This window comes from Culex quinquefasciatus, chromosome 1 (genome assembly GCF_015732765.1).
Source record: "Culex quinquefasciatus strain JHB chromosome 1, VPISU_Cqui_1.0_pri_paternal, whole genome shotgun sequence".
NCBI lineage: Eukaryota > Metazoa > Arthropoda > Insecta > Diptera > Culicidae > Culex > Culex quinquefasciatus.
Window position 1 is genome coordinate 33157595 of NC_051861.1, and position 23553 is coordinate 33181147.

At 39.4% G+C, this 23553-nt stretch overlaps 1 protein-coding gene across 1 annotated transcript; it reads right to left on the minus strand.

Moving 5' to 3' along the window:
- Positions 1-5205: 5205 nt before the first annotated feature.
- Positions 5206-23168, minus strand: LOC6046599. The gene is given in 7 exon segments (XM_038253600.1): positions 5206-6561; positions 6564-7409; positions 18077-18667; positions 20249-20570; positions 20631-21674; positions 22190-22695; positions 22772-23168. Coding segments are annotated over 6 exon segments (3822 nt in total). The 5' UTR covers positions 22634-22695; positions 22772-23168; the 3' UTR covers positions 5206-5986.
- Positions 23169-23553: the final 385 nt, after the last annotated feature.

The following is a 23553-nucleotide window of genomic DNA, read 5'->3' on the forward strand; positions in this document are numbered from 1 at the left end:
AAGTAAGCAAAAACTATGTTTATTTTTCCAGAACAACTTTTCAGTGATAATGTTTTTTTAACCCACCGGAGGTCGCGTACGTGTACATCAGGGGTGCCCAACCTTTTGGCCCTGCGGGCCAGATCTGATTTTTCTGAAGTAGTGGCGGGCCGGAACTAATTTTTGATAATAGTTGAAAATGTAATAGTAGTTTATGCAACAAGTTGCAAAAAGAGGATTTTTTTCAGCACGAGTCGTACATCTATCCAACGAGGTTCACCGAGTTGGATAAATATACGACTCGTGCTGAAAAAATCAAGTTTTGCAACGAGTTCCATACAACATTTTTTGCAATTCCAAAAAACACACACTGAGTGAAATATTATGTCAAATTTTCATGTATTTTGTCAATAAATCGTTTAAATCAAAAAATGTTGAAAAGTGTTACTTTTCGAAACAAGTGCTGAAAAGTTCAACTTTTCAGCACCCATTTGAGTGCTGAAAAGTAGAACTTTTCAGCATTTATTTTGAAAAGTGTTGCTATTCGATTCTGTTATTTTTGGTACAGAAAAGTAGGCTATTTCGTCGTTCAAGAATGACAGGAAAAGTAAGTAGTTTCACGACGGATTTGAAAAAAATTATAACATTATTTTCATCAGATCCTTTTAAAAAATAAAAAAACAAGCGTTGCAAATAAGATTAATTTATTTGGATACTAAGATATTTTTTAAATGTGTTTTTTGATTGATTTGATTATCACAAAAAATATTTATTAAAATCACCATTATAATTTATTTAAACGAAATTTGGATTCAAATCTTCTTTACAAAAATAACAATTCTTACGTTATTGTGCACTTGATGCAAATATCTTGAAAAAATAATATGTCTTTCAACACACACACAATTTAAATAGTTATTCTTCGAATTTCTTCAAACTATTGAAACTTATTTTAAAAATATTTTTTTTGCTAAATTTCTTGACTCATTTTGAGACATTTTTCAATGATTCATAAATATTTGCTGCGAACTTTGTTATCTGTATAATTGATTTGCTTTTTTAAACTTTTTCCTAACAAAATTTATTTCTTAAATAATTTTCTAGTTTTCTGAAAACTACATTATTTTTTGATTACTCATTTATTTATAAAAAAATCAATTTGGATAAAATTCCTCAAAACAGAAGAACCAAAACTTTAAGTGAACACATTCAAAATAGTATGAAATCAATAGTAGAATTATTCTGTACAACAATCCAAGTTTTTTTATCGTATATTTCCCAGGTTTCAGTTTAATTCTGAAAACATCAATGTAAAAATGATAAAAATTAAATTCAAATATAAAGATTTTTTTTAATTTTAAACAAAAACACTGCTAAAGCAAAAAAAAAACTAAATGATTTCATTTAATTTTTAGTTAAAATATGTAAATATTTGATCTAAAGCTTATTTTTTAATAAAGATTCTTAATTTATTTATCGAATATTTCATTAACAGCCTTAAAGGCCAGTCACAGAACTATTTTGAAATGCCGTTGCGGGCCGGATGAAATGGCTTCACGGGCCGGATCCGGCCCGCGGGCCGGACGTTGGGCAGGCCTGGTGTACATTGTACACAGTTTGTAAGGGCACTTGTAAGAAAGCCGAGAACACGCGACTTCCCGAAGGTTAAATAAAGCTTAAAAAGGCATATTATTCATACTGTGAATATATCGCTACAAATATTTTGAAAATTTCTCAAAGTGAGTCAAGAAATTTGGGAGCAAAAATATATTTTCTCATTAAATATGAATTTTGAAGAATAACTAATTGAAAATGATATTATATATATACTAATAACACTTTTTAAATTTGATGTGTGTTTAAAATCATGTTAAAACATATTTTAAAATATTTGAACAAAGGTGCACAACAACGCAAACAGTTTTGATTATTTGTAAAGGATATTCGAATCAAAATTTCGCCTGAAAAAAATATTATGTCTCATTAGTTTTTTTACATCGTAGTGTTGAGGATATTAAACTATAAAAAATGCAACGAGCATTGAAATTTGAATGTTTTTTTTTTATAAAAAAATATATCACGGTATTTAAGTGCAATCTTCAAAAACAATAACTAGGCTTAATGATTTTTCACGCTCAAACATTGCAAATTTCACGGGGACCTTAATTTCAAAACATCAAATTTCACGGATATTTCGCGGAACATGAAAAATATTAAAATAACTATCAAAATCTTATGTTAAACCTACAGAAACCACTTTTTTGCTTTATTATACATTGTTTGGAATAAACTTTAAAAATCCTAACTTTCAACGTTTAACGTTCAACGTGACACTAAAAAAAACTTTTAATAATTTAAAAAAATCCTCTTGGTTTTAGATGGCTCTGTTGGAGGAGATCTATTTTGAAACTAAAATGTAGGGCATGCGTATTGTCATTTATTGAGCTGGTTTTTTAATGTTCGACAAATATAGCTAAACAGTTTTCGCTGATTTGCTACTATTTTATTATTTACATTTTATTGGATTTCATTTCAAAGCCAAATTCAACAAAACAATCCAACAATATTTTTAGAATTTTCATCTCACTTTTCAAAAACTTAATTTAAAATCAATAGGCAAAAATAATTTAATCTGTAATCTTCAAAATTTTATTCAAATCCGAACAGAAAACAATTTTTTTTAATTTCCACGAGAGCCATTTACCCAAATAATTAAATATCGTGAAAATTAAATAGGTAAAATTTTCTTAAAAGCTGACTTTAAAGATAAAAAAAAATCGAAAAAAACTAACTAATAAATATAAATTTAATGTTGAATAAACCAAGCATGAATCTTTTAATTTCTTTTAAAATTATATGTTTCACATCTCAAATTAAATAAAGCTTAAAGTGTCATTACGGCTAATAAAAATATTGCTAAATTAAGTTAGTTTCCTAAATAATATTGATAAAAAAATATTTTTAAAGGTATCAAGTAAATAGCAATCTATTTTCTCAATATTTTTCTTTACTCTGATTAATTTATTTTTTTCAATCTATTTTTTGCTCCTCCGTTTAATCTTTGACTGATGGAAAAGAGGAAGACGACTTTTAAAAGAATGTTTGCTTTTAAGGCCGATGCAAATATTTAAAAAAGTTTTTGTCCCTCGGCCCTGGCCGAGGTCAAGGGGGCAAAAAATAAAAAAATATAAAAATTTAAATAACAAGCCATAGTCTTCACATTTAAATGAAAAAAGTGTTTTAAAATGCATTTTACACTAGTTCAGTTGTTTTGCAATCATTAGTTTTCAAAAAATCTAAGATCTGACAAAAACAAAAATTGTATCGAAAAAAAAGATTTTGCATCGAAAATTTTCAAAAAATCTTAAGATTTTTTAATAAACCCAAACATGCTAAAAATGATTTTAAACGCAGGAGAATGTATTTTAATTTGATTTCAGCTGGTTGCACTTGAATTTTCATTGAAATTTTGAAGTTTATTGTAAAAATATTTTTTTGCCCCCTGATTTTTCGGGCCATTTTTGAAGGGGGGGGGTGACAAAAACTTTTAAAAATATTTAAAAAAAAATCTGTGCAGTCTTAAAAAATTACCACAATATACTTGTTCAATCAAATTTAACACGTTTCGAGAGTTAATAAAAAAATGCGAGATTTTTTTTTCTTTGACTGATTTTTGTTAACATCGTTTGAGTTTTCGCAGCATTCATTTCTTAGTAAATGTTCTATCAATTTCATGTTAATGTAAGTTTTGCTAACAATTTTTCAAATGGTCCATATCACATTTTTCAGTTGAAAACTAATAAAATTTACTTAAAAAGTATTTTATGGATGAAAAACTGGTTTTGTTATTATTTTAAAGAATTGATTTGAAAAAAAAATTCTCTAACCCTAACAATAACCAAACAATTTTAAACAAACTAAAATTAAAACAAGTTTCAACAAATTTTGAATGCTATCTTTATTTTTCATTCTTAAAATCAAGATTTATGAATCTTTTTTGCAACACTTGTTCTTCTATTTACTTACTTTAAAAGAACTCAATCATAACAAAAATTACAAAAAGTGTTTCATTTTTCAACTTTTATCAAATATTAGTTCCGGTCCGCCACTGCTTCAGAAAAATCAGATCTCAGGTTGGGCACCCCTGACTTAAAATGTCGTTCCGAAGACTAATAATTTTGCGGAAAAAAATCGTTAAATTGTAATGTCTTCTAAAAATATGCCAATAAAATATTTTGATTCCGCGAATAAAAAATCGGTATTGTTGCTCATAAAACCTTCGTCAAGGCAATTTCCCGATAGATTGGTATATAAGCAGCTTGATTATTTCATCGGCAGCCAAAACTAAACTTTATTTCAATGATATTCATGTTTCAGAAGATGCGTTGGACCATTTTTTACCACCAGGAGCAAAAAAATATCGAAATTGAAAAAAGTTAATATAACTGGTTTTTGATGATGGGCAATTATGGCAGCTTTAAAAATTTAGTTTGTTGGAACTTTTGCCTTTCTCGTTGAATCAATCAAAATTCTCAACTTTGTGGGATTATTTTATACTTGAAATGCCTAGTTTGACGATTTTTTCAACATTTGTTTCAGTAGCAACCTCAAATTGAACAAAAAATGGAAAAGTTGGAAAATTGTCAAACGAATTTGAATTTGGAATACTTGCATTAAGTTTCCATCACATGATTTACGCCCAATACAACCGTAGAACCTGCGACCATCTCTTTTCTTCACACGTTCTGCTAATTATAACACTGGTAGTTGGGACACGAGAAAAAACATTTTCCGACAAAAAAAATGTTCAAAAGCTAAATACCTGGGAATGGCAATTTCAGCTGTCAAACCAATAAACATTCACTAACCAAATGATTACTGAGTTCATTTACTACGTCACGTGTTTCTTGTCATTATCACGCGAGCAAATCTCAATTTATCTCTGGATGGAAGACAGTAAGCAAGAGAGCAATTCTCTTTCCTTTTGATTCCTACCGTCTCCTTTGCGGCGTCCGTTGCGCGACGAGATCAATCTGCGGGAAAGTTATTGCTGTTGTGTAAGCAAAAGGTGGTCTTTCGTCACCATTGCGGGAAAGAGAGTTGCTGTTTTGTTCGCTGTCTTTGGTTATTGTTTGAGACACTACATAAAATTGGTACCTGCGGGATTTGTGATATTCAAAACGAAAAATGGAGAATTCAAGAACCACAAAAAGAAAAAAAAAATCATTAAAGTTTAATGTTCCTGTGTATTTTTCGCTAAATAAATAATATTTTACCCCATTTTTTATACTTGATTAAAAATGTGTGTTTGTGTGTAATCTGCTTGCATTCAAACTAGCAAAGCACCACGCGTTTACACATAAATATTTGTTTTGTTAAATATAACTGCTAATTAATTACTTACTTTCTTGCCTTAGCTGCTGCTGCTAGATCTCTATACACATAACTCTACGCTCGGTAATTTGCTTGCATTTTCGAACTATTTTCTCTTTTTCGAAAAACTAATTGGTATTTGTTTTCCCCTATTATATTTAGGTAAGTAGGTACGCCGATACGAGGAAAGAAATTGATTTTAATTTAAGTACATAAACTAATACAAGAGTTAAGGAGGGCGCAGTCCAGCTACAGTTAATTTTAAGAAGAAAACATTAAAAAGATGAACAAATCGCAACCAAATTTCGCGGTGGAATCAAGCAAATCACATTTTCTTTTTCACTAACAAATTAAATTTAAGTGGATGTCTTTTCTTTTCTTCACTAGCTGTTTACAGGAAATTTCGCCTAAATATACAATCTTTGCATACATATACTAGCACATCTTTTGCTCGCATTTTTTTGTGATGCATTTGCCCGGGAAACCCGCTCACTATTTACATGATAACGTCCCCAACGGTGACCCCGGCTAGGGTGACCCGTCCGGAACGCTGCTTTACCGGTTCCTCCACGTTCCGGGCGCGCCGCGATCCTCCTCCTCCTCCGGTGGTCTCGCCACTCCCGTACAACAATAATCATTTCTTCGTGAAGCTGCTGCTCGATATGACGTTGCTGAGAAACGAGTGGGTCATCGGCTTCGTTCCGGCGGTGGGCATCGCCGACGGCGTGGAGTTCGGGGTGATGAAGGACAGCTCTGGGAGGCGTTGTTGCGATGCGGGAGGATGTGCTGAAGACGCGGAGCTTGGAGGGAATGTTGGCACTTTCGGGGGTTGACCGTAGTAGTGGGGGGTGGCGCTGCTGCTGTTGCTGTTCCAGGAGTTGAACTGGGGAGGCGGGAGTTGGGGCGAGTTCCAGGAGCTGAACTTGGGCCCGCTCGCGAACGAGTTCTGGAAGTTGAACTTGTTCTGACTAGACGATAGACTCTGCTGGGACGGCGGGGTACTGTAGATGAAGTCGGTCCATTCCTCCTGCTGGCCACCGGATTTGCTGCTGTTGGTCGGGGAGGGCTTCTCCGGGGCGGGTTTCGAGTAGACAAAGTCAGTCCACTCGTCGTCGTCCGGAGCTGCGGCAGAACTCGCCGACGCCGACTGGGAATGCTTTGGTGAAGAATGGTTGGACGAGATCGTCGGAACCGAGGAGACCTTTGGCGTGGGAACGCGGCCTCGAAGCGGGCCAGCTCGTCGGCGTCAACGCCCGGATCGGGCCAGTTGATCTGCGTGATGCGGTTCGAGTTGAAGGACGACTGCGCCGGCTGCGCTTGCTGCGGCAACAAGATCGACGGACTCAACAACAGCGGAGAACTGGTCGCGGATCGATTGACCTGCTGGTCCTGAACCTGGCTCAACGGCTTGTTCACGACCTGCGGTGCCGGAACCGCTGCCTGAAAATCGCTGAACTCATCGTCCATCTGCTCCAACTCCTCCGTCGGCGACCGGCCAAATACCGGCTTCGAATAGCTGCTAACCTTATCCTTCCTCTCCCGCTGGAAGTTGAACTCACTTCCGATCGCCAAGTGCCCTCCCTCACTCTTCACAGCCTGAAATTCGCTAAACTCCTCCTCGTCTACCACCTTCTCCACCCCTACCCTCGAACCGGTCGTCTTCTCCAAACTGTACTCCACGTCGTGGTACTCCCGCACCTCCGGCCCCATCCGGTCCGTCGAATCACGCGACACAGGACTAACTCCCTTGCTCGGCGTAAAGATGTGTGTCTCCGGCAGCTTGATTGTCCGCAACACGGAAGGAATTGACGCTGGTGGATCCACTACGCTACTACTGCTACTGCTACTAACCGCTGGGACAAACTCAAAGTCGTCCTCCTCATCGTCGTCTACGACGACCTCTTCCGGAGGTCCCGCCTCTACTTCATCTGCAGCAGCCGGGCCTGCGTCTTCTGTGACTTTCGGATCCAAAACTTGGCCCTTTGGCCCATTCTTGTCGGGCTGCTGCTGCTGTTGGCCGCCACCGTTGTTACCCTCTTGGAGGATCTCTTGTACACCTGCAGCAACGTTGGTTGATCGGGTCATCGAGGTGGACGATAGAAACAGGGAAGCAGTGTTACTTGGGGTGGTTCGAGATTGTTTCGAGATACAGCTAAACAGACAACGCTACATGAACGCGCGGAATTGGTGCAAACGGATAATGGTGCAGAGAAGCGGCGTAGGTGACTGCTGTAAGCGGATTATCGTGCAGGAATACGGAAAATGAGCATGCAAATGATTGTTAAATGGCCTAACCACACCAAAACCTATAAACGCTTGAGGCTCAATTATACCTGAAGCTACATCAAACTCAGAAAAGGTTCTTAAACGGCCTTGCATTATTGTCATTAAATGAGATTAAATTAGAGCTGAACTCAAATAATGCAGAGAACAATTAAAAGCGAATAATTTGTATTACAACGCAAAAAGATCTGAAGCCCCCCCGAATCATCCTTTGCATTAGATTTAGAATATTCCGTGATCAAAATGTCTGCGGTAAACTTGACGCAGTAGGCCTGGCAGTAAAAAAATGTGTTAATTTGGATGGAGTAATTTTGGAAGGTTGAATATCACCTCTTTTTGCCTTCCTCACCTTACTGAGGAAAGGCTATAAAATCACTCGAAAAACTAAATTCTTTATCTGACCTCCTAGACCCACCTTCATGTATACATATCGACTCAGAGTCAAATTTTGAGCAAATGTCTGTGTGTGTGGTGGGATGTTGATAAAAAAAAAAAAAAAATTGCACTGAGTTATCTCGGCACTGGCTGACCCGATTTGGACCGTTTTGGTCTCATTTAATCCATCTTGGGGTCCCATAAGTCGCTATTGAAAATGATAAAGTTCAATTAAGCACTTCAAAAGTTATGCTAAAAAAGTAAAACCTATACCTTTCTTTAGTAAGAAAGGCAAAAAACGAATTTTACAAAAGCCCGGAAGATTGTTAAAAAAGTGGTTTTTGAAAGAAACCTCGTCATGTTATACATTTTCAAAAAGGTATTTGAAAGACCTTTTCAACGAGTTCAAAAGATTGAAGATCTGACAACCCTATCAAAAGTTATAAGCACTTAAGTGGTATTTATGAACTTTTTAGAGGATCTCATATAGTTGATGAAAACGTTGTTCGGATCTAGTCTGCGATCAGCAGAGAAACGAGTCAGACGTGCGTCCCTCACAAACCAAAAAAGTGCTTAAAAAGTGCAAAAATGCCTCACGGCAAGAAAAAGAGGCGGTCCTCACCAGCAGGATCGGCAGATTTGAAGAAGCTAAAGAATGCCGAAGCGCTACCTGCAAAGCCAGGCAGTTTGAGCAAGGACGCTCAAAATTCGTCTGAAACCAGTTCGCTACCCTACCTGTGGACGTGAGCGAGAAGGAAGAATTTGAACGACGGGAAAAGTTGCCACCCATTTTTGTGAAAACATCGTCATCGGATTCGGTGCGAAAGTGGCTGACCGGGTTTATCAAATCTGGTGCTTTACGAGCTTCCATTCGCTTGTGTGCTGATGGACTCAAAATTCTGCTACCTACCAGAAAGGATTACAACTACGTCCGGGATTTCCTGAACAACACAAAGATTGAATACTACAGCCATGATGATCCAGGTAAACGCCCCATGAAACAGGTCCTCCGAGGCCTGTACGACATGGATGTGAGTGTGCTTAAAGAAGAGCTCAAAACTCTTAAGTTGAACGTGATCGAAGTCTTCAAGATGACGAGGCACAACAAGGACATCAAGTATCGTGATCAACTGTACCTGGTTCATCTCGAGAAAGGATCGACAACGCCGTCTGAGCTGAAAGCAGTTCGGGCAATTTTCAACATCATCGTGACTTGGGAACGTTATCGTCCAGTGCACCGTGACGTGACACAATGTTCGAACTGTTTGCAGTTTGGACATGGTGGAAGGAACTGTTTCATCAAGAGTCGTTGTGCAACCTGCGGAGGTGAGCACAAAACTCAAGCCTGCAACACAATCAACGAGAACATCGAAGCCAAATGCTTCAATTGCGGCGGCGACCATTCGACCAAGAATCGAAGCTGCCCAAAACGAGCTGAGTTTGTGAAAATTCGGCAGCAAGCGACGACGAGGCACCAACCAAATCGTCGCAAAACACCACCAACTTACACGGACGTGGATTTTCCTGCTTTGGCGTCACCTGGAGCGGGATCTGTTCGAGTGGTTCCAAATCTGCAGCCATTGCCGTTGAATCAGCGGCAAAAGTTGCAGAGAATACAACACCTCCTGGCTTCAGTCAGCAACCGAGGAAAACCAACCAGCATCAACGGATGAAGGCAGTAGTGACCTGTTTTCACCACAAGAACTTCTGAACATTTTCATCGAGATGACAACAACACTGCGTGGTTGCAAAACTCGCCAGGAACAAGTAAGAACGCTTGGAGCATTCATCTTAAAATACAGTTCGTAGTTTACTCGTTCTAGTGATTTTGAATATTTCAATGAATTTATTTTTTAGTTTTAGTTAGGATTAGTTGTTAAAGTGATTTTTTCTTTTTTACCCAAATGCATTTGATTGAATGCAATAATGTAAAACAATTTGAAGTAAATAAAATAAATGTGAACAGTTAATAAGAAAACGAAAAATATAACAAAGATGAAGAGCATGTAGCCATACCACTTAGAATGTAAATGAAATGTAATTATTATAAGAAAGTTCAATAAAGACATATTTAATTTCAAAAAAAAATTTGTTCGGATCTATCATGCGACCTGTCACAGGATAAGTAATCAAAAGACCTTTCCAACGAGTTCAGTAGATTGAAGATCTGACAAGCCTATCAAAAGTCATAAGCACTTAAGTGTTATTTATGAACTTTGTATTACCTAGCATTACACTCAAAATGTGAAGAAGGCACCAATCACCTAATGGTGGATTAAGTAACGTTTTTGTTGTAATATTACCTCAATTTTGACTAAAAAAGTGACATTACACCAGAAAAGTGGTAAAATTACACATTTTCAGATGTAATATTACCATAACGATTGCTCTACGATATAACCTTATTGAAATTTCAGCGAAATTGTTGACAATGTTTCCAATGGTTTCAGACAAAGGGTCAAATATCACCAAAAAAGAATCATACGGAACAACAAATGGAACCGTCAACTGGGGCGAATCGGAACTACAGTCTGAAAAAAGTCCAACGAGGCGAGCTAAAAACGATTATTTGGGCATTTTCAAATGCAAGACATGAAACTATTTTTTTATGAAAAGAGCAAATTTCATTTTTTTTACGTTGAAAATCGATCTTATGATTTCTGAGACGTCGTCTGTGGAAAAATTATAGCTAATTAGGTGACACTGAAAAAAAAAAATTCTCAAATTTTAAGGCTATATCTCAGCAAACAGCAGTCTGATTAACTAAGTCTTATAAGACGAATTTCAGAGAATTTTGGATTATTTTTCGAAAAAGGTCCTATATAAATAGGATTCAATTGGACAGTTTGTCTTGTTTCAGTTAAATTTTACATTTTTTCAAACGTTCAATAAAGTTTGTTAGACGTTAACCAATGTTTCCTGAATAATCAGCATTTGAAAATATGTAATTTTTGATTGGAGCCAAGCAAAAATGAAAATTTTATAATAAGCAAATCATTAGAAAACAATATCAAAATCAGTTATTTATCGTTGCAAAAACATATCATATTATTAATTCAGGGTGACCACTCAAATTCCATTTTCAAATTCCCGACTTTTTCCCGACTTTTTTCCAGACTTTTCCAGAATGATAAAATAATATGCATTTCTTATCTAAAGAATGATTTCAAACAAAAAACCTTCTATAAGAGAAGTCAATATTAACCACCGAAAAAAAAATCTCAATGAATTAAAAAAAAACCAAATATAGGCATTTTTTGAAAATACAGAAACTAAACAACAAAATTTGTTATTAATTGATTTCTTTATTATAAAGAAAACTTCAAAAATGTAATTTCATTATTATGATTCAGAGTAGAAACACAAACAATTAGTCTTTGAAAAATTATCGAAAGTTCAACAATACTTCGTTGGTATTTTTTAAATTGGCAAACGTATAGTTTTTGATTTTTTTAACTTCATCATCATTTTAAATCACAGAATGATTAAAACGTAGGTAATTGCTGTTATTATTCATTCAAAGGATTTAGAAAAATGTCAAGGAATTCATTAAAGAAAATGTTTTGTAATTGTAATTGTAATTGTAATTGTAATTTTATTTGACAACGATATCCTGTTAGTCAGACTTTTCATCAGGGCAAGGAGGTGTACAAACCGGAAATTTAAATTAGGACAAGTAAAATCGAATAGTTACAAATCGTGTACACACAAAAAAACTAATTTTGACTGTGACGAACAATTGCACGCTTAAAAGCATTAGTACGTGTTTCTCTCTTTATAGCCAGAGGTAGTTGGTTCCAGCTGGACGTCCCGTGCACCAGCAGGCTTTTTCCACTGGAAGTCGTGTGTCGTGGAACGATAAAATTCGACGCGCGTTCGAGTTGTCCACGTTGAAGGTGTTGCGCGATGTAGCCGGGTAGTCGTCCTTCGTATGCCTGCTTCATGAAGCAGCATATCCTTATTCTGTAGTTGGTGGGTAGGTCATGTCCGAGTATTGTGTCGCGGACCGCCGCTGTGGTGTCACGACATCGCAGATTGTGCACGAAGCGAATCGCCGATGGGTCATTCCATCTCAACTGTGCACGAAAAAGTGCAAATTTGAAAATTACCCTCTCCGATCCTGCTCAAATTTGGCAGAGCTGTTGATACTATCAAAACATGCAAGAATCCCGAATTTCATCCAAATCGGACCACCCCCTCCATTTTTGTACCCTCCCAAAAAATCAACTTTTTGGCAATTTTTGAGCGAAACCCCTATCTTCAAACGACAATAACTCAGGAACCACAAATCTTAGAGGGTCGGTCTTATACTCAATTTTGAAGGAAATTGGACGTTAAATCCATTTCCGTGATCAAAATTTTGATTAATTTATTTTTTCTACCTGTATTGCGCAATTGAAAACTTTAAACGGCCGTATCTCAAAACACCCCAACTTATTTTTTTTATTTGACCTCACCATCGTGTTCCCCGGCCAATTTTACATAAGAATCACTTATCGACAGAAATGAATATGTTTCGTTCCAGAGATATCGAATTTTAAAGTTTTGTGTTTTCGAGATTACCTACATCAGCTTCATTCGCCGCATCTGCTAGAAGCACACAGGCGGGCTGATCAATAACTGCTACCTAGTGTTCTGAGAGATGATTAATTTAATTTATATTTTTATAATTTTACGCAAATATTTATTCATATAGCTAATACCTAGAAATTCTAGTATGTTTGGCAGGTTAAGTCCTCGCTCCTAGTTTCGTCCAATTTGCTCATTTTCACTATTTAAACAACAAATTTTGCAAAACTTTTGATAGAAACTTGCTTGTTCACTTATTATTGAGCTATTTATCACTCGATTTCAGTTGAAAACGCTTTTAATCAGCTGTAATTGAATGCCAAAGCGCTGATATGGCAACATTAGAGGAACGCTGGAATTAGATGCTGTTCCCCTACCTTGATCAATCTATTTTTGTGAAAGGAATATTTATTGGGTAATTTTACGTGTTGCTAACCGTTTTAGAGTACCTCCGAGGCCATGACTAGGGCCTTCATCATGGGCGGTAGCAAAATAGTGCCATTCAGCAAAAACCCCAAAACCTGCTTTATTATTATTATTATAGTTTATTATTGACACTTTACCATAATTTGGCAAATCCGATTTATGATTGATCATATTAAATCAATTTTTATATTGTGATTCAGCTCCATTTGATTAAAAGAATCCAAGAATGATATAAGAAAAAAATACTGTTGTTCGGACGGTGTCGAAATCATCGCAACTAAATTTGGGGAATTAGCCGCTTTGCAGCTGATCAAACTTTGTGATTTTCTTACATATTTCAGTTTTATACTTTCCAGAAATCCTTTTCCTGCTCCTTGTGATCGTCTTTCACTAGAGTACAACGTATAAACAAATTTTATTAATTTTAGTTCATATTTTTTACTCAATAATGTATCGTGCACTTATTGTTCAGTGTTACTAACAAGATTAATTGCATTTTGCATCGGAATCCAATTCTGCCCTTTACTGTGTGTCGTTATTGCTCTGTCCTGTGGGTTAGCACAGAAATTCACTTCATTCATTGTTTTTAACAGATGAACATTCGCGATTAAACTCCAGTTTCCTACAGTGTTATACAGTTAATTTTTGCCCAATTTGATAAAGATTATTTATGATGAAATATTATTTCAATAAATGACCAGGTAGCAGTTATTGATCAGCCCGCCTGTGTGCTTCTAGCAGATGCGGCGAATGAAGCTGATGTAGGTAATCTCGAAAACACAAAACTTTAAAATTCGATATCTCTGGAACGAAACATATTCATTTCTGTCGATAAGTGATTCTTATGTAAAATTGGCCGGGGAACACGATGGTGAGGTCAAATAAAAGAAATAAGTTGGGGTGTTTTGAGATACGGCCGTTTAAAGTTTTCAATTGCGCAATACAGGTAGAAAAAATAAATTAATCAAAATTTTGATCACAAAAAAGGATTCTACGTCCAATTTCCTTCAAAACTGAGTCTAAGACCGACCCTCTAAGATTTGTGGTTCCAGAGTTATCGTCGTTTGAAACTAGGAGGTTTGGTCGAAAATCTCCAAAAAGTCGATTTTTTGAGGAGGTACAAAAATGGAGGGGGTGGTCCGATTTGGATGAAATTCGGGATTCTTGCATGTTTTGATAGTATCAACAGCCCTGCCAAATTTGAGCAGGATCGGAGAGGGTAATTTTCAAATGCTGTTCCGCTTCAGATGGAATGACCCCGATTTAAAGCATCGATGCAGACGGTCGCGGAGAGTAGCAGTCAGTCCAGGGTAGTATATCACGTCGCAGTAGGTGAAAAATGGCATCACAGCAGCTTGTACTAGTTTGCGACGTGTTTCCAGTGACAAGACTGGTCCAAAACGGTGGAAGGTTCGAAGTGTGCTGTAGGTCTTCTGCAGGACATCGTTCACCTGTTGTTCCCAGGTCAGGTTATTGTCCATCTTGACCCCGAGGTTCGTGACTTGGCTGCTCAATGGGATCTTGGTGTTGCAGAAGACGACGTCCTCCGTCGGAACAACCGCGCCGGTTTTGCAGAAGATTACAGCTTGCGTTTTCTTTGGGTTTGGGAACAGTCGATTAGCCCTCGCCCAGTGCGCAATCGAGGTCAGGTCTTCGTTAACGTCACGCACCAGTTGATCAACATTCGCGATCGGCCCCGACAGATAAATCTGGAGATCATCGGCGTAAAGCTGCCAGTGACATTTCAGCGCTCTTGGTAAGCTGTTTACGTAGAGGCTAAACAGCAGTGCGCTCAGACACGAGCCTTGGGGTGTTCCGTCGGTGACTTGCATCGCTGCTGACACGGCGCTCCCGAGGCGAACCACTTGAGAGCGGTCGCTAAGGTAAGATGCGATCAGGTCGCATGCAGCTCGAGAAAAGCGGAACTCATCGCGCAGCTTGTTCCTCAACAGCCGGTGGTCGACACAGTTGAAGGCCAGAGAAAAATCGACAAGGACCATGACTGTGCATCGATTCTCGTCCAGGTTGCTGTACAGGTCGTGGACCACTTTTGTCAAGGGCGTCGTGGTACTGTAGCCTCTCCTATAACCCGATTGGTTCGGCGCTAGGAGTGGTGGGTCAGCAGCGTTCAGATGTTCCGTGATCTGGGATAGGAGGACTTTTTCGACAACCTTGGACACAGCTGGTAGAACGCTGATCGGACGGAAATCCTTTGGCTGTGAAGGATTGGCGGCCTTCGGGATTGGAGTCACAATTCCTTTCTTCCAGTTAGTCGGGAAAGTCCTCGTGTCGATGATGTTGTTGATAAGATGAGCGAGGAGGGGAAGGACGAACGGACACAGTAGTTTCACGAACGAGATAGGGATGTCGTCACAGCCGGCTGCGTTTGTTTGAATTTCGAGGATCTTAGAGCAGACCTCGTTGACATCCGTGTGACGAAAAACGAAGTTCGGTTCACCTGGATCATGAGCAGTTCTGTGACTCGGTTCCACAGGCCGCTCGTTTGTGTCTCCCGCGTTCAGCTGCCGATGCCCGGTTGTGAAGAAGGTGTTCAATTCGTCTGCATCTACCCCATCCGCAGGCTCGTTCTTTTTTGCGTTGTTGTGAATTCCAAGTTTCCTTTTTAATTGTGTAATTTTTGATATAATTTTTTTTAATCAATGTTAATTTTTCTAGTGGTCAGTATTTAACTGTTTTTTTTTCAATGAAAATTCTGTTTGATATGATTTTATGTTATCCCACTTATTTTAAGCGACTGTTTGAAGAGACATTTTTTTAAATAATTATGCAAGAACTCAAAATTTCTTGGATTTTTTTTGCAATTTCAATATTTTATTAATGTTTTCCAAACGTAAAAATCTTTTTCAATTTTGGATTTTATTTGATATTTAAGTTTTCCGCAAACTGAAAATCAAGCTTCATCTATGGTAGGTAATTTACCCATACTCACTGTTCGCGCCGCAACTCGGTTGGCGGTGGAATTATGACGGCGGAATTTAGTGGACTGTAAACACTGTGTTTAGGGGGCGATTCCACAGAAGAAAAACTACACACTTTCACTAAAACTAAACTACTAACTATTTATTGAAGTAAAAGTGGTAGGGAACGTCCGAACTGTACGCGTTCCACGAGACGAGTGTGAAAAATTCCTGCTCGTCAACGCGCGCCGTTTTCTGTCCTCCTCTTTCGTCGCTGTCAAGTTGGCAGCGTTGCGTCGGTTGCACGCTGAAAACAGTATGCGCGAAGTTGGGTAGAATCGCGCAACTGCAGAACGTTCGGGTGTAGACCGAACACTCACAAAAAAAAAGTTCAAGGGCAACATTTGGGAAAAAACACATTTTCAATTACTTAATGAATTTAGTTAAACAATTACAAATATTTACCCAAAAAAAAACTATTGCCAAACTCAAGTTCGAATCCTGTTTCAAATATTCAATTATGTGACAAAATGGAATAGAATCATAATTCTAAGCTGGCCATTACGCTCTATTTTTATATTAGTTTTTCATCAACTGTACCTCTTGTTTTGTGAACAAAAATTAAAAGCGATCATTTGATTCATAAAAAAAAATATTATGAAAATCTGTGTCAAAGACTCCAATAAAGATAAAGATTTTAAAGGTCTTAAACAGTATGCTGCCCACCATTGAAAAAACGGCTAATATCCACTTTTGGCAAAACGAGATATTAGCACCAGGTGGTAGAGGATGTTCCAACGCATCTTCTGGAACTTGAATTTTAGTGAAATAGTGTTTAGACTTGGCTGCCGATGCGAAAAACCAAACGGCTAATATGCCACTCTTATGGGAAATTGCCTTGAAGGAGATTTTGTGACAAACACTAAAACGCGTTTTTCTCGGAATACTTGATTTGGCATAATAGCCGAATTTTCAATTATGGGCAGTATGGAAAACCATACTCAAATATATTGAAATTTAAAGTAAATTACTAAAGCAGAAATGAGTAATTTCAATTTGAAAATTGTACAAAATATAACAAAATTTATTCAAGAGTTAAAAAAGCTCAGAATTCCCGACCTTTCCCGACTTTTTGACATAAAATCATAAATTTTTGGCGATTTTTGGCGGATTTTGACGAATTCCCGACTTTTTCCCGACTTTCCCGATTTCCCGACATGAGTGGCCACCCTGTTGTCAATTATGATATCATATCTCACCAAAACTTAATTGAATTTTCGGGAACATTTTTTTTTCTTGTATTAACATTTGATAACAGAATTAGTTATTTATCGAACAAACCTCTGTTATATGTTATATGTGTTATATGTGATGTTATAACAGCTAATCTGGATGTTTCAATAACAAATCCTGACCTCCAAAGTTGTCCAGCAAAGTTGTCTCAAAAAGTCCATTTTGACAAACAATAAAGTGGTTCAGAGAAAAGAAAAATGAAAAAGCGTCAACGAAATGAGACTGGAGTGCTGAAATCTTGAAAGTGGTTATAACTTATAAGAATTTTGTTCAAGTGAACGATCACAAGAAAAATTCAGAAATTCATTCAGGTAATCACCGTATTTCTCTTGAAATTCGAGACTTATTAAACCAAACTTATCTTAAAAATACTGTTATTAGAAATTTAAGCAAGATTTTAACGTTTTTTTTTCGACTGCAAATTATATTTGAAAAATAATTAGTGTAGATAACCATTCAAAAATCAAATAAAAAACCTAATTGCCCAAAAAACAACATTTGCCGTAAACCATTTTGAGTGCAACTTTTATTTTTCTGGACACACAACATTGCCGAAGACACCAAACCGATCAGAGAATCACTTCTCAAGGTATTTGGATATTTTCATATATTTTTGTATGGACAATAGAGTAACCAGATTATTGAAAAAAGATAAAAATTTCGCAATAAAAAAAAGTAAGCATGTAGATAAAAAAAAACTAACTAAAACCATTTATGGAAAAGAAAAAAAAAGCATTTATCAAAACCTTAAAATTATTTCCCACATGCAGGATGCTAAACATAAACTGGATTGTCTACACGGTTAAATACAACAACTATGTTACAGAAGCGTGGTGCGCTGCAAGAAACACGGGACTTACTAAGATCCAAATAATCATCAAACGATTGTTGCAGGTTGTTGTTGTTGTTCGAGTTGGAGTTGTTGTTAGTGGTGATTAATGGTCCGCCACCAACGGCCACCGGCGGTACCGTGGCCAAAGCCGTCACCATTGTTGTTGTTGTTAGTTCGTTTTGTTGTTGTTGTTGTTGTGTAGCAGATGGCGATGAAGAGGTGGTGGTTGTGGTGTTGGTAGCAAACACAAAGGGTTGGTGGTAGCAATAGGAGGTGGCGGTGGGTTTGAGCCGTAATGGCGGATTGGGCGTGGTAGTATCGGTATTGGTAGTAGTGCAAAACATGTTCATTTCATCCAACAGGGACCGGTCGCCATTTTGGTTTGTGGTGGTAGTGGTAGTGGTATTGGTAGGGTGGTTGGTAGCATTGCAAGTGTTGTTGTAGTTGTTGTTGGTAGCCATCGTTGCGTTCGTTATTGTCGAGGAGGTTAATGGCGGTAACGTTTGCACAATTTTAGCGTTACATGAGGAGGAGGAGGAATCAATATTTATTTTATCTTTTAGATTAGCCATCACCTCTAGCTGTTCTAGGTCCAATAATAATGTGTGTGCGTGTGATGCTGGGATATGTTTACAGTAATTTATACTCATTTCAATAAAAATTATTCAAACATGGTTTCAAAGATAGTTTAAGTATGGATGTGTGATGCGATGAGATAGAACAGAACACAAGAGATGATGATATACGTTTGGTTAAAACGAGGACAAACGAAAACAAACTGTTTGAGGTGGAGACACTTCACAAATCCAACTAGCGAATCAAGCGTTTTGCGTGAGTTTTTTGAGTTGTTATTTGGCCAAACACACAGTATAAGAAATTTCTAAAACAAAGGGAGGACTATTCCAAGCTTTGGATTTGTTTTGTTTTCTATTCTCTAGTAGGATTTGCATCTATTACGGAGGTGGAGTAGAGGGAAAGGTGGTTACACTTAAAATGAATTGTCAGATTGGTTCAATTCATTTTATGCAAGTGGGATTAAATGGCTAAGCCTTTAGGAAAACATTGAATGCAGCAACAATAACCTCAGTCTTTTCCGTAACATCATAGCTTGGGAGGCACATCGTCTGTTTCAGTAGACCAAGTTTTTCTTTATTATTAAAATTCAAAACTCTTGTAATGCCCCAGTTACCAGGTGGTAACCAGTTACGGTCAATCCGGAATCGGTCCCAACAGAGATACTGTTCGAAAATTGTCAAATCTGTAAAGCGACGTGTCAAAACACTTGTAGTTAGGGTTCTAAATTGTCAAAAGATACCATTATATCAATTCGCGACCATCTGCCGAAAGTGGGCAGTTCCGATCAAACCGAAATGGGTCTAGAAAGCGTCTAAAATTGTCAATTATTTTATTATACGCGCACCACCAAACCGAAGTTGACAGGTTGCGATGGATTTTAATTTTGAGTGCCTTCACAATATCAAGTGACATGTCAACATTTCCAAAATAACATATTTACATAATGACATTGAAATACAATTTTATAAAAATTCAACAATAATTCTCATCATTTGAAGATAATCCATTGACAAACTTTGATTTCATTTGACAGTTAATCAAATTTGACACATGACACACTAATTTTGATTGTAGGAAATTTGAGTTAGAAATTCAAGCGATAGCAGATTGCATGTGTATCAACAAAATTTGAATGACCGACTAAATTTTGATACTTTAACACAAAATTTGGAGCCTAACATTTCAGAAGGACACATAACTTTTGTTAACAAGAGTGTCTCCCATTCACTCAATGCAATGGAAGGCACGATTTGTGCATTTCTTCCACCGTATCAAGATTGTGGTAGTTCGTTTCGTAGCTTTTTAACTCGGAAGGCTTCTCGTCAATGTTATTAGGTATCAATTCGGAATTTATTATTTTAAAGGATTTTATCGTAGAGAACTGAACGAGCTTTACAACAATTTTCAATATCACGATCACGATAACGATCAGCCAAGATTAACATCGCTGCTCGGAAGGCACATCGACGGCCAACAGTCTCAACGCTAATTTCTGCATTCAGTGTCCTCCTTCAGCGCCAAAACCAAGTGAACGGGAAATAAAATCAGACCATGGATAAAGTGGGTCGAATGATGACAATGAGAGAGAGAGGGAGCGATCTAAAAGGGGGCCGACAATAATTACCTTCGAGCGGGTTCACCAGCCCCGAGCTGTTCCAGTCGAACTGCACGGCAGGAACGGTGCCCGGCACGGCGCCCGCACTGATGGGTGGCTGCAGCGGGTCCAGCCCGAACGCATGATGTCGGACGGTGGCCGCTTCCTGCTTGCCGGTCATCGGAATTACCGAGGCATTGCTGTTGCTGATGTTGCTTGCGGCAGCGATCGCTGGAGGAGGAGCACTGGAACCCGGCGGAGCCTGTGACGTTGGCTTGATCGGTTCCAGCGGGCTAAAGCTGAGATTCGCCGCGAAACGCGGCATCGAGCTGTTCCACTTGGGTCCAAAGAGCTGCAAGAATTACGGAATTAAGTTGTTTGAAATGACTTCCGGATGGAAAAAAAAACTTACGATATTCCTGGAGTCGATCCCGAGCGCCCTCACCAGTGCCTTGTTGCTCTCCGAGCTGTTGTACTGGTAGCTCAGCGCTTGCGCAGAGTCCATGTCCCGCAGCTCGCGACAGACTTTGTCCTCTTCCATAGCAGGTCCTCCTCCGCCATCCTTCTGTCCGGTATCACTCTGCTCCTCCTCCGGAGTCGCCACCGACGGGAACATCCCGGTAATGACCGCCAAAATGCTGTCCGATCGAAACAGTGCCGATCGTGACGTTGGAATGCTAACGGCCGGAGCAGCGATCACCGGCGTAGCCACCACTTCCGACTGCTTAAAGTCGCTAAACTCGCCGAAATCGTCTTCGTCGTCACCCGCATCTTCAACGGGATCTTCCTCCGTGGCAGTTGGTTGAGCGAAACTAGCGCTGGAACCGGTGGGAAATTTGGCAAACTCCTGGAAATCATCGAAATCATCCTGGGCGGGATCTTCCGCGGCGATCGTTCCCTCTTTGACGACAACCGCGACCACGGCCGCCACCGGTTCGTCGAACGTGGCCGGAAACGACGCCTGGAATGAGTCAAACTTGCTGAAATCCGCATCGAACGTGGCAAAGTCCGTCGTTCGACTCCCGGACACAAAGTTGCTGTCCGCCGACGGCGTCGACTCCAGCTGAGCAAAGTCATCGTCGAACGACACATCGTTGGCCGTCGGGATCTCCAGCACCGCCGAGGACCTCGCGTCGTTCGACGCCGTCGTAAAGTCGGTGAAATCGTTCTCGGTGTTGTCATCGAACCGACAGCCCAGCTCTTCCGCCACGACCGGCGTAGTCAGTTCGGCCGGAACGTCCTCGCCGTCGTCGTCGTCTTCGATTTGCGGATGCTCGGCGGGGTCCTCCTGCGGTGAGAGGTTCCGTTCGCTTGCCTCGTTTTCGGACAGCTGCACCGGCGTGGTGGATTTAGACAGCTCGGTGTCCAAGTGCAGCGACGGAATGCTTAGGTTGTCCTCGGCACCGGTCGGCACGGCGTCCTCTTCCGGTGCCACGTGCGGGTGGAAGGCAAAATCCTGGAAATTTGCGTTTGGATTTTGCGTAAAGTTTGTTTGTGCTATATGTGTTAACCGTGTAAAGTAACCCAAAACAAAGTAGTCCTCAGAAAGCGTGCATGAATGCATGAATGCCCCCTTGATGAAAAACAATATAAATTTGGGGGTTGATAACCTTTGATAACCATACAAACATTACGTAATTTCGGTTGATTGTGTAAAGAAATAAAATATTTCACAACAAGCGTGCATATTGACACTTTTGAACAGGTAAAATTTAGCTGTGAAAATGATAAAGTTTAGTCAGAATCGACTGTCGGAGTCTGGATTGTCTACACGAAGAAAATTACATAAGGTCAGTGGTCGGTTGGGAGGTAAGTGATATTTTTCCGGATCTCTTTCCGAAAAGATTCCGCAGCAATTTTGTATGGTTTGACGTTTGCGGGGAGAGTCGAAAAATTGTAAGCAAATCACTTCGTGCCTCAGCCAATGCTGCCTTACACGGTTAACAAGTTAATCCCAGTTCCGTCACTCACCTGGAACTCCTCGTCGTCATCCTGATCGTCCTCGCTTGGCAGATCATTCTCGGAAAAGTTGTGCTGCGAGAGGATCAACGACGGCGGACTTTCCATCCTGGGCGTAGCTATCGGTGCTGCTGCCGTCACCGTCGCCGTAACCACCACCGGAAGATCCAAGCTGTGACTGTCATTGCCCACCTCCTCGTCCTCGTCATCATCCGGAACGTCCTCTAACCGAGGCGCTGGCACTTTTGCAGGCGTCACCGGGGCTGATTCGCCGTCGGAAAAGGCCGGAGGAATGGGGGTTGGCAGGTTGGACGTACTGGCCACCGCGGGCAGCCCCGTCGATCCGTAATCATCAAACTCGTCCTGCTCGTCATCATCGTCCGGCAGGTCGTCCTCCTCGTCTCCGAAATCCGGGGGCGGAGTGTGACAAACGAGCGGCGGAATTTGGCTAGACATGGTCGTCCTCGTGCAGGTGACCTTGAACGGTACTAATTTCCTCAATGAATCGCAGGAACCAGCTAGAAACGGGCAAGTGTTACTAGCGAACTGTTATCAAAGTAACCCTTGAAAACAAAGCAACCTGCAGCTAGGTACCTGTGCGCAAATTAGTTCCAACTTTTCGCTGCTGTCATATGACGTTTCACCAGCTCAGAGGAATTTTTCCAGCAGAGCAGCTGCCAACCAGCCAAAATCGATAGACGTGACGAAGACGGGGGTTTCCTGTTTCCGAGTCGCTTCACACACCCCAAGCCACGACCAAGTCGCGCTACTTCCGATCTCGCTGCGAGCGCGTAACACCTGGCCTAGGTCCGTTGCGTTCCGTTTGGCCAGGGCCAATTAGAAACAAAAAATAGTTCCGTTCCAAATTGTACGACGACGAATTGTATTGGAGGAAAAAATTATCGCAGCAAACCTTGCCTTCTTCTCTTCGCGCACTGACGACTGTGTGTGACTGCAACAAACACACCTGTGCTGCTACTATGAAAGACTGACTCTGTGTACGTGTAAAACGTGTAATGGTATGCAACGTTCTGTGCCTCTCTGCTTTGTGTTGTTGAATCATATTGAATGAACGCATTTTTAGAGAGAGAGAACTTTGTTTGGCGAGAGAGCAAGAGCAACTTAATGCTGATGGTGTGTAAATAGATGGCGAGGTGTGATCACAGCAACCACGCACGTGACTGTCAGTTTGCGTTTGACGTTTCGCAACAAAACATCGACCCTTTTGCCTCCGAGTGTTTTAACTTTTAAGTTGCTGTGCTTTTGGTTAATATGTTTTGCTTTTAGAAAGAAGCGCAAAGGAATGTCCCAAGTTTGATCACATGATAGAAGAGAACGTGAACCTAAAGCTGCTACCCTGAGATGAACCCATGAAT